At 41.2% G+C, this 12,593-nt stretch overlaps 1 protein-coding gene across 2 annotated transcripts in view; it reads right to left on the bottom strand.

Annotated features, from left to right (window-relative positions):
• MTHFD2L (methylenetetrahydrofolate dehydrogenase (NADP+ dependent) 2 like) overlaps positions 1-12,310 on the bottom strand; it is a 77,533-nt gene extending 65,223 nt beyond the window's left edge. The window contains exons 1-3 of one of the 2 annotated variants that reach the window (XM_074147332.1): positions 12,150-12,310; positions 5,908-6,092; positions 4,654-4,776 (exon numbers count right to left, since the gene is read on the bottom strand). In XM_074147332.1, coding sequence (XP_074003433.1) covers positions 4,654-4,776; positions 5,908-6,092; positions 12,150-12,286 — 445 coding nt within the window. In that variant the 5' untranslated portion in view covers positions 12,287-12,310. The remainder of the gene's footprint in view (positions 1-4,653; positions 4,777-5,907; positions 6,093-12,149) is intronic. The other variant, XM_074147331.1, reaches the window with a different exon arrangement.
• Positions 12,311-12,593: the final 283 nt, after the last annotated feature.

Here is a 12,593-nt window from a genome sequence, read left to right as displayed (position 1 = left end):
TATTATTAATCTCTCTTTGTATAGAACATTTTTCATATGCACTATTGATATCAGATAGGTCTGCAACTGCTTAAAACTTATACTGCATAAACATTGGTACTGATTAGGAAAAAAAAATGTGTTAGCCAGTCCTACCTCCTCCTACCTCAGAGTTACAAACCCAAGGTTAACGCTTGCATGTTTATACGCTCCAGAGGAACAGCTCTACAAAACACCCCCATGCTGTCCCAGAAAGCAAACTTGGTTTAATAAATGTATTTACCCAGTGATACCTCAGTCATAATTTTAGAATCACAGAATAGTTCGGGTTAGAAGGGACCTTTAAAAGGTCATCTCATCCAACCCCCCTGCCATAGGCAGGGACATCTTAGTCTTCACTGTTTAATAAGGACTCAAACTGCTTCCAGGATTACACTTCCAGCTTTTCCATCACAGAATGGTTATTTTTGCACCTTTTATATAACACTACAACACTCATTCTAGGCTAGATCCCTGTCTGAACTCTGTGACTGTGAGAAGACATATCTTAATGTTCATTTCCATGAGCGTAACAGGATGTTTAAAAAAGCCAAATAAAGGCAAATGAATGTTGATTACAAAATTCAGACATTCCCAGTAAAAATAATTCATAGACATGTATAGGATATATAGGGTGTTTGAATTTAGTAGTCAACTTGCTCTACTCTAGGTATTTTGTGATTTTGCTGTAGAAGGAGCAAACTAATTAAAAGATATCACACACATTATAAAACTTAAAACAGGATGATCTCTTGTTAAAAGATTTCCAATTAAAAAAACCCATAGAGTTAAACCAGACTGTTATGATTTACAATTTAATTCTCCATATTCTGACGGGAGGAAGTTTCCTTCTGAATGCTAATGAGAAAGGTCTGTGGAAATTAAGATGTTAAGTACATTGATGGAAGAGTCTCTTAGAAGTCATAGAATGGTTAGAGTTGGAAGGGACCTTGAAGATCATCGAGTTCCAACCCCCCTGCCATGGGCAGGGACACCTCCCACCAGACCAGGTTGCTCAAAGCCCCATCCAGCCTGGCCTTAAACACTTCCAGGGATGGGGCATCCACAGCTTCCCCGGGCAACCTGTTCCAGTGCTTCACCACCCTCACAGGAAAGAATTTCCTCCTAATATCTAATCTAAATCTCCCTTCTTCCAATTTAAAACCATTACGCCTTGTCCTGTCGCTACACTTCCTGACAAAGAGTCCCTCTCCGGCTCTCCTGGAGGCTCCCTTCAGATACTGGAAGGCTGCTGTGAGGTCTCCCCGGAGCCTTCTCTTCTCCAGGCTGAACAACCCCAGCTCTCTCAGCCTGTCTTCATAGGGGAGGTGCTCCATCCCTCTGATCATCTTCGTGGCCCTCCGCTGGGCCCCTTCCAACAGGTCCATGTCCTTCCTGTGTTGAGGACTCCAAAGCTGGACACAGTACTCCAGGTGGGGTCTCACGTCAAGTCAAACTAGCCTAGTCCAGATTGAAGGCAACCATCATCTTGTTCTTATTAAACATTAACTTGGGGAATAAAAAAAAAAAATTAAAAAAAAAAAAGAAGAAATTTGAAGTAACCTATTCAACAGTTTTTGCAAAAGAAAACTTGTTAACCTTAGGCAAGTTAGTTGTTCATCAAACAAAAACCTGGCAGCTGTGCTTTTCCTTGTGCCTGGGATAGGACAGAACACTGCTCTGACAAACACCTCCTCATTGCTGGCTGGCTGCAGCTTTCCAGAAATAGACAGAAAATAGATCCCTTCATGTAAAAGAGAAAGAGATCATGCTTTACATGGATATTGTTTTTCCCCACCCAAAACTGGTTTGCAGAATTTCAGAGAAGGGTACATATTACCAGGAAGAACCGCAGCTGCATAGCTGGGGACACACAGGCTGACGGAGGCCTGAGAAGAGAGGATGTGGACACCTTCCCTCCCTCACCAGAGACACTTCTAAAGCACTATCGTGGCTGGGTCATCCCCAAACCAACAAACAAAACCAATTCAAACTGTATAGACAGTTACTGTTACTTAATGAGTGGATCTTATTTGCCTCAAGAAATGTATTTTCCTGGTTTGTTTCCACTTGACTGCAGGTAGCCTCATTTATTTCCAGAGGAGCAAAATAATTGCTGAAGCAGTCTACTGTCAGTCTCACAGAACACGCTTCGTCTCCTCTCAACTGATATTCACACAAACTTACTTGCTGTCATTCCAAGCTACTCCCCGTGCCAAGTTCCATGCTGCACTCACCCTTTCACTTCTTAACCAAGCTTGCCAGGCGACAGTGGGCATCTCTTGCCCAGCTACTCTGCCATGCACAGAGAAACTCTTATTTACACGACAACCAACATGTGCCTCTAATGTTGACGTATGAAAAACAAAGACTGGTTTTCAAAAGGGAAGACTGGTGAAAACAAAAACACAGCACAAAAGGGATTTGAAAACATACCATACAATCAAAAAATACAGACACAGAGCAAGGAGAAAGCTGTTGAGCAGCAGCAATGAGCTCCCTGGAAATAATTCTGAGAAGCTCTATTGGGACACCACTATGATTTTAACACAGCTCCAAAGCAGGCCACACTTTGGCTGGCACAGTCTTTCACAACAGAAGGACATCATGTTTCTACTCATTCATCTCATGCTTCTTTGCTGTTTACCACTAAGAAAATTTTGAGGTTTTCGTATTCTATCTCAAATAGACATCTACCATTTCATAGCCATCTTCCAGGCAATTTAAAAAAAGATACAGGAAACTGTCTGCAAAACCATTACCACATCAGAGGTAATGAACTCAAAAGGCGCACAGAAAGGAAGTTTTCCTCAGGCAAAGATGACAATCCTCAAAGTTAAGTTGCTCCAGCACAGAAGTGAAAGAGAACAAAGCTGTTTTCTGCTTCTATTTTTATCCCTGTGTTGATCAAAAGCCACACCTGTGTGTGGTTTACTGCAAAAAAACCCAAAACCCCCCACAACAACCTCAACTCTGGAATCAGCAGCATTCACTGATAAATTTTTCACAACTTCTAGGCTTTGTCTCCTTCCATTAGAATGTGAAGCAAAAGAATTTTGGAAAGTGAGCTAACTTAGCTTTCTGCCCTTCTGTTTCTGAAATTCCTTTGGGAAAAAAAAAATAATTCAGTAATCAGAGTTATATCTGACAGCAATTATGGAAAGAACTTCCTGAACATTTTCAGTTCATGATAACTTGCATATTTAACTTCACTACACAGACAATGCAATATTAAAAAAGTTCTGCTATTGATTAAATTACTTTAAGGTTTTCACTAAGGCAGGCAACAGCCAGGCCTCAATCCACCAAGTTTTACAGGGCAGAGGAAGGCTAGTTAGTCTTCATGTGGTTACTGTAACCATAGTTCTTGAGAAGGATCTTCAGCCAACTACTTTAGGGCTTAAACATTTCAGTGTACTAGCATCAGACATTTGAATCCACACAACTAGAATTACCCTCATGGGTTTTATCTTTTCAAATGTTGAACAGGTTTAAATTCACTAACTATTCACGAACTATGTATTGACGAAGGAAGACAGCTCAACGGTAGACTGTAATGACCTGATTTCCTTCTCATAAAAAAAATTTCTTTTCTGCAAGAGGTACCTAACAATTTTACCAAGTACTCACACAAGTAAGACAGTGTCACATGTCACCTCCCAGTTCTGGGGAGCACAACAGCGGATTGGGAGTCCAATTGATGAGTCTGTTTCCTTTGCTACACGCTTCAGACAGAAAGACTTCCATCCCTAAGCTGTCAGTGCTCCATTTTTTGCATGAGTTCTCACTACTGAAATGAAAGTTTGTTACATTACCTGTTTCCCGTAATCTCTTCATAGTGGGAGAGCTGTTTCCCGTAATCTCTTCATAGTGGGAGAGCTGTTTGTTCAAAGCAAACCAACCACATTCCATCAGCTCCCAGAGTTCCCTACTTGGTGTCCAAGATCAGTCTCCTGACTTGTGATATACTTCCACCTTGTGGCCAACTTATTTCAACAAGTGGCTGATTTCAGTTAGCTTTCATATCATACGAAGCGCAAAACTTCCTAATCATGAATGTCAGGTGTTTACTACAAACACATTATAAACATCATCAGATGTTTATTACAAACACAAACAAAGCACCTCTTCCTCTATAACACTCAGCACCTGCCCCAATTTTTGCTATTTCATAGATATAAAGTAAAGGCAGCAAGAACTGTCTGAAAGTGAAGACCAAGACCAGGAATAAAAGTGGAAATAAAGAGCTTACAAAGCTTCAACAAAGCTTCAACTTCACCATCATCAGAGACACTTATAAGCAGTAACCCCTGGAGTCCCAGCTAGTGCTAGAATTCACGCCTGTACATGCCAAAAAGAGAGCTCCTCCCCTTCAGAGCATACAGTATAAATGTATGATAAAAGACAACACTTGGAGACACAGAGCTAGGGGAAACCCAACACGCCAATCAACTTATTACGACAACTCCAGTAATTTAGGTACCTCTCCATTAGAAAGCATACAATGGTTTAACTAAATTGACTTATGTAGATTTAGATGAAAACCGCAGGTTTTATCACTGCTGAAATACCATTTCAAACTCTTTTCTCTTACATTGACTGCATATGAGGAGTGGGACAAAAGATGTCACCTACCTGGGAGAGGTAGCTGAACTAATAAACCACTAACTGTTGAATCCTTGTTGAGTTTTACCGTCATATCTAAGAGTTCTTCCTGAGAAATGTCTTTAGGCCTCAGTATGATCTCACTAGAAATGCCTGACGAAAACCAAAAACAGAAGACACGTATTAGTATCAGGAAATTTATCTATGGACAGCTCAGTCATTTCATCTAAACATCTGTCTGATGCTTAACAACTGTCTTAAATAAACATGAATGACTTGCTAAAAATTCTGCTTTTGTGATCTGGTCTTTAATGCCGTATTTCTAGATGTCAAGTAAAATCTTACAGTGAAACACACAGAAAAAATTAAATAAATCTATAGTTGGACACAGTAGCTCCAAAACTAAACAACAGTTTAGAAATATTTGGAAAATAAACCATGCAACTTTTCTTCACAAGATTGCAGTTTCACTGATAGCAACAACACTGAAGTTCACTGTTTAGGCTATGATACTCTTTCAGTTGGAGATGAGATGTTGTAGTGACTGGGCTTTATCCCAGGTAATCAGTCACTTTGCTTTACTGTTTGATTTCATTATGTCTGAAATTTTGCCCTTCAGAGCTGTGAAGCCTTGGTTTTGGACTGGCTTGCCTGGCTCTACTGTGGACCTAAAGCATGAAGATGGACATTATGAAGAAAAAGGCTCTTCTCACTATCTTCCTGTGAAACTGGTTACTTAAACACTATTCCCATCAATGCCAGGGTAGTAGGTTTTGCCACCATAGTTGGAGGCAAGTTGAAAAATCCACATATAAAAGAAGGAATGTAACATGTACTGATGAGGCAAGCTCTTAAGCAAATATTTCACATTCAAAAAATAATCGAAGTGTCTTGCAGAAACAACTGAAAACTGACTTAATTTCTCTCTGATTATGTTTATTCATCAAGGCTCTCAAACCAGTTAAGACATTTAACTGTCAAAAAACTTCCCAAGTGTTCTTCAGTTTCCAGTTTCTAACAGTAAGGGTGCAAACTGTTTCCTAACAACATTTTAAGATACAGAATTGAACTTATGGCTACCATTCCCGTGCCATTAAAACTAGTTTATTCACATGTCAATACAACTTCTTTTCTTTAGGTTCATCAGAGAAGATGAGGAAGAAAACAGTGCAAAATTAAATTAATATACAAAGCCCCCCCCCTTTTTTAATTTTTAAATAACCACATCCTGTGCTTACCAAAGGATCATTTATATCACATGTATATCACATTTATAACACATACCTACAGCTGCAGCTGCTTTTATCTTGTTTCTGACATAGATATGACTAGCTGGATTGTCTCCTACTAATATGACAGTGAGATGAGGTCTCTTGTTTCCACAGGATATCCAAGATTCTACATCCCTTTGAACTTCTTTCAAAACTTGTTTAGCAAGCTTTGTCCCTGAGATAATGGTTGCTTCATCACTATAAAGACAAAAAGATACACGATATTTAGGTCTAAAATTTCATAAACAAGACACTTTTAAGTGTTTGATCTACTGCGTTAAATACTTGCAAATGCTTTGATTAGTGAATTTGCTATTATTTCAAGTATTATTTGAAAGACACTAACGCGCTACAAATCCACCCGGGAACGAAGTGTTTCCCCACTCCCTTACTAGAAGAGCAGGAGTGTGCCATCAGTGCATACGGAAGAGGAGCTCACCTGCCTTGTCCCACCTTCCCAACACACATAGCCAGCCAGGCTAAACATATCTATGAACTCCTGCATTTGGGAACAGAACATGAGAACATTCTTATGCCCTTAAGTTTTTCACTTTTAAGGAATTTTTACCTACCTGCCTCCCCAAATTTCCTTCAAAAATCTATTTGACATGGGATTATTCATGCTATTCTTTTGTACATGCCTAGATGATAATATTTCTCATATAAGGCAGCGGTGACTAACTCATCAGCTTCTGTCAAGCACTCCCACTTTTGTCCTTTCAATTCCCTGTCCTTCCAGTAACCTCACTCTGTCCTCAACAAGCACTACAGCAGACAGACATCCTGCTTGGGTGAAGGGCCCACAACCATTGCCCTACCCATGTAGAAAAGCACTGGAAAACTGAAAAAGTCTTATGCCTTGAACTTGTCCCAGAAGTCCTCAGTCCCCCTCTTTCCCTCTATCATTGCTGTGATCATCACCCCAGCCAAGCATGTGGAACCACACACATATTCCACCAACCCACAACAAATAAAAAACCTCCAGCATGTATAACTTTCAGAAGCTAAGATGTCAATTCCTTTTGTATCAGACAAGCAGCCTTTATACTAACTTCATTGCTTGGTGCTGGTGGTGCTTAGAGGGGAGAAAGCAGAAAGAGACAGAAAGCTAGAGAGCAAGGAATTGTATCACTGAGCTGGTTTAAAACCTGGTACTCTGTAAGATTCAAAATCATAACTTTAAGCAGCCAAAAAGAATAAGCTGCATTTTATTTATTCTGGAAATCTGTGCAGTTTCAATAATTCTTAGTAAATCGTCACGACCAAAGAATCTAAATGCACAAGGGTGAGGAAGGTAGGAGGGTAACAGCAGTGGTGACACCACCACCACACAGGACAGGAGAACCTCAATGAAGACAAAGTACAAGGAAAAGAAATCTTCAGATAAAACTTTCAGCCTTTGCTTTGGAGATTGACTACAAATGACAGAGCAACTGAAATCACCAAATAATTGGAAAATGGAGCATGAAAGGTTAGCTTTGTATCTTAGAGTTACAGATGACAAACCTGCCAAGTTACAGATGCACCATTCCCTCTTTTAAGGAAGGACATAACAGCAAATCTTGTGACTCTTGGGATTTCTGCCCCCACCTCTAAATTTTACTTCCTTTAAATTTTACTTTGCTTCCCCCCCATCACCTGCTCATAGTTGATGACCACGCTCAACCACCCACAGTTTACCAATATCAGTACAATGTCACTAATGCAAATCTTTTTTTGGAATGTAGCTAACAATTTTTATAGTGATTCAGAAACTAAGTGTCCCAGTTGTCACGAGTCCCAAGCTACTAAAAGCACTCCAAATATCCACTAGGTTAACTCTGCATTGAAAAACACTATCACTGTAACCAAGCTGTAAATATTGCAACTGCAAGAACCACCACTTAGGTTGAAATGTTCATCATTTCCTTATACACTTCCTAGCAGAAGTTTTCACATAGATTTTAAAGCTTATGACACCTTCATATACAGCAAATAGTTTCACCCTAAATTAGCGAGCACCCAAATTTTTACAAGTCCAACGTCAAAACCATGGGTAAAACACACATTACATTTCTGAGAACATAAAGATTATTGTGTTCTTCTTTTACACAGTTATATATTCCACAATTAGCAGCTATTAATGCATTACCATTCTGCCGGTCTACTTTATTAAATAAATAAATAAATAAGAACACGAATAATCAGTGTTTACACTTAACCATACACATTTCAGTTACTCAAATTGAAATCTCAACACCTCGATAGTTGGCACAGGTGAAGACTAGAAATATCCTAAAACAAATAACTTCAGTCTTGATAATGATTTATCTCAGCTGGTCATTATTACAGCAAGACAAGATACTGATTTTAATAAATTACATTTAATCACCATAATTAATTACTTCATTCCTATCCCTAGTGTTTGGCTACTTCAATTTTCGTTGCTTGAACTTTGCTTGACACATAAAATAAACAAAGTACGTGATGGTATTTTACCCCTATTTTCTAGGAAGATAGAAGTGTTTATTATTTCTCTTGATCATTACTAGTTCTAGTGGCTTTACAATTTCATCTAGAATTTTAAGGCAAGGGTACAAATTCAGTATATATAAACATGCATTACCTATTATGGAACAGAAGTGTGATTTTAGTTCCAAAGAAAAACCTCCCTGGAAGAAAAAAAAAAAATACACAAAACAACAAAACGACCCAGTAGATTAGAAAGATGTTTGTTTAGATAGTAAACGAATAAAAGCTTGACAACCTTCCACAGTAATATTTCTTTTAGCCTGACTACCCCGAACCTCCAGAACTAAATCATTTCAACACTCTGCAAACACATATGCTTGAAGCTTAATGTCTATCTGTACACAAACACGTAAATAACATTGATGTTTAATGTGTTTTGAGTTAATTTACCATGATGAAAGTAGTTCAAAGTCATCTGCAAAAACAATAAATCTTTCTGGGCTTATGTTAACATTGGACTGGTTTTCAAAGCGCTGCAAGTCTGATCAGTTGGGGTTTTTTCTGTACATTATTCTGGGGGATGAATATGTCCACACCTAGAACAACATTCAGGAAAAAAACCAAACCACCACGCTTCTGAGATGGTCTAATGCCAGCTTTGCACTCTGTCTCTACTATACAAAACTACACAGTTGGAGTAAAATAACATATGATTAATGTTTTGTTATATTAATAAGATGCATATTTGTCTGTTTATCAGCATACTCAAACATGAGAATTGTTTAACAATTCAACACACAGGAAAATATCAACACCATATTTATTCAGAGACATTTGTTTAAACTTTATAGACATATGGATGGTACAACATGAAGGATTTTAAAATATTACCCTAACAGCATATGGAAGAAATACATAGCGGTGAGTTCTGAAACAACTTCTTTCCTCTTCTAGTCTTTAAGATGGAATAAAAATAATAATCCTAGAAGCACAAGCAAACTGCCAGGAGCATCATCCCACTCCTAACATACTTCATCCATTTCTTGGAAAGAACTCTTTGCTTAAGAAAGATCATATTTGGAAACAGACAGCTGCTGCCAGCACTTCTGGAAAAGAAACCAACTGTCTCCACATTCTAACTGCACCCAAAACCCCACCACAGTCTTCTTGCCACTACCTACCAAGTTACTTAAAGGAACTTGTTTAAATGCCAGGGACTAAAAAGCAGAAACCATTCCTGGGTTTAGATGAAAATACTAAAAAGGAAACAAATCAGGTGGCAATGCATTGTCATTCACCATTCCAAATGGAGAAGTTTCTCCTCCTTCCAAGATTATTCTGTCCTTTATATCCTTTCCTGTCCTTTATATCCTTTATATCCAGGAATTACCTTCCCAAAAGTAAGAAAACAGTTGCGCTAACATCACTTTTTATGTAACATAGATGATTTATTTTTGTGAAGCATATTTCATCAAGAATCTACATTCTGCTAAATAGTCACCATCTACTCATACCCCATTTTTAAAGTCTCTGAATTTACTCAACAAGCATTAAAGCTTTGAGCGTTTCTCCAGATGCAATACGTAAGGTGCTGAGAGTTTATCAGAGAAAGATGAAGTAGCAGCATACACCTACAACCTGCTGCACAAATACACTTAAATTCAGCTTGCCTGCCAATTCTAACAACCTTCTGAGCAACCAGTTTTAGTAAAACAAAGGTCACCTTGAAAACATCTGTGACTTCCTGAATACAACTGTCATTTGTCTTCTATGCATCAACTAGTATTTTCATATGTGAAATAAACATCAAGAAGAATACTTTACTACAGCTCAGTGAATACTATAACATTTGTTATTTGGACCTTCAGAACTCTAACTCAGACAAACCTCCCAGTTATAAAATTAACTCTCACAGAGAAAACAAAAAAAGCCTAAGCTTTAAATATATAGCTAAAGAGAAAGTTCCAATATCTTGCCATTCTCCTTAGCTGCACTATAATGCTCTTCAAAGTCTTTCATTTATTTTTTAAAAATACTGCATATAAAACTTTCTCAAGTAAAGAAAATTTTTCGTAACTGTCAAATATAAAAATAGCAAATGTTATAGTATATCAATGCTTCTTAGGTTTAGAATCTCGATAGTTTAAGTCCTTCAATGGACGTATTATACAAGAACTACATGAAAAAAGTAAAGCATCAGCTGCAGAGGAGGGTTGCACTGCAGCAAGCTATTCAAGACTGATATTAAGAAGTGAATTATTATTTTAAATTTTATCCACATGAAAAACTTGATCAGGCGTAATGAGAGATTTAATACTTGTTCCTATGCCACCCTGTCCCACTCTCATCCTACCCACTCATGGATGCTCTTATTCTGAACCCTGTGTGAGAACAATTCATGTACTTAATCTTTCTTGTTAGTGCATCCAGTGACTTGCAGGTCATTACAGAAACAAAGATGTCAGCTGCTATTTTGGATCAACCTCTCCACTAAAAGCCCAAAATCATACGAGGCATCGCAATGGAACCTTCTCAGTCCCATACATCCCACATGAAAGCCTCTGTAAAATCATTACTACAGAAGCATCTACTTTTCACAGAACTGGAAAAAAACCAGTTACTAGCGGTGAAGAAGAGAAGTGGGCATGCACGATTCTAGAAATACAGCTATTTGTGCCAAACCCAACAGAATCAAATCCTCTGTTATACAGGATGTGCCAGATACCTAGAAGGTCAGACACTTATTTCAATTATCACAGGCCGGCGTACTAATCCGTTCACGCTTGAAAACACAAAGCAAAGACAATTCTTCCAGTGTAGGCTACTCATGACCTGCGAAACCGAGCAGACTTTCAGGTTCGTATTTAAGACAACTCCAGCATAAATTAAAAAAGAGCCTGGCTGAAACCCTCCCACTCACACCCAGGACCTGTGGTGGCCATGGCTCAACACCGGCACGAGAGGCTCGGTCCAGCCAGCACATTAAATGAAATACAGGGAGTGACAATGCCAGGAGACTGGTCCTCGCTGCGTCAGAGTGTGTCCTGCTGGCCCAGGGACCTGGGCTTCCAGCTAACGCTGGCAGTGCTGCATTGCCACCTGAGCGTGACCACATGGGCTTTATTTATCTATATTATTTTTATTTTAAAATTTGTATTTTTAAAATTTATTTCTTTTTTTCAGGAACAATGGAGTGCGGCAGTATCACACCACCCGCTTTGCCGGGTGCGGCGAGGGGCAATGGGATGGGCTGTCACCATCACAGGTCCCTTCATGCAGGCAGTAATATTCTTCAGCAAGACTAAAATACCCGCCTACAACCCATCAGCGAAAGTAATCACAGATGCCAAAAAAATAATATATATGTTAGTTCTGTGTAAAACAACTGAGAGGCTCATTAAGGTACCAGGAGCCACTAAACGTTTAACCACCAGACCCCTCTGGGGGAGAAGGCAGGAAGGACACCAGGGCCCCCCCCCATTCCACTGCACCCCTTAAATCCCCACGGGACGAGCACCCCCCGTGCCGCAGCCCTCCTCCCTCCCTCCCGGTACCTCTGCCCGCTGGCTCGGACCCCGCGGAGCCCCCTCTTCCCGGGGGGAGAACCGCCGCCCGGACGGGGCAGCCGCCCCTCAGGCGAGGGCCGAGGGCGCCCAGCCCGCCCTTCCCTTCCCTCAGGGCTCCCCTCAGCGCGCCGCGCGCCCAGCGCCACCGTTAAGCGGCAGCGCGCGGCTGGCCCGCCGCTCCACAGGAGGAGGGGGAGGGAGGATGAGGGATGAAGATGCCCCGAAGGGCGCGGCCTACCTGGCGGCGCTACGAGGGGAGCTGCTGGTGCTGTAGCCGGGCCGGGGCGCCGGGTGCGAGAGGGCTCGCCATCGCCTCAGCGGCGCCAAGCCCGGGCGCAGCACTGAAGAGGAGAAGGCGGCCGCCGCCGCCGCCATGTCGGTCCCGACGGACGGAAGCGCCGCCGCAACCGAGCGACGAGGGGAGGAGCCAGGGCAAGTAGCGGGCCCGGGGCCGGGCGCGGTGCTGAGGGAGGGCAGGGCGGGGCGGGGCGGCCGGGCGCTGTGACAGGGCCGGCGGGCCTGAAGGGAGAGAGGAGCTCGCCGCCCGGCAGCCCAGCGGCAGCGCCGCCAGAGAGGGCACGCCTGTGGGCAAGCCATCACAAGGAGCTGGCAAACCGGGCCCGGGGCTAGCAGCTCCTGCGGGTCTGTGTGCTGAGAGGACGAGCGGCACAGCCCCCCCCCC

This window comes from Numenius arquata, chromosome 5, assembly GCF_964106895.1.
Source record: "Numenius arquata chromosome 5, bNumArq3.hap1.1, whole genome shotgun sequence".
Taxonomy (NCBI): Eukaryota; Metazoa; Chordata; class Aves; order Charadriiformes; family Scolopacidae; genus Numenius; species Numenius arquata.
The sequence above is the reverse complement of the archived record's forward strand: the minus strand, read 5'-3'. Positions and strand labels throughout refer to the sequence as shown.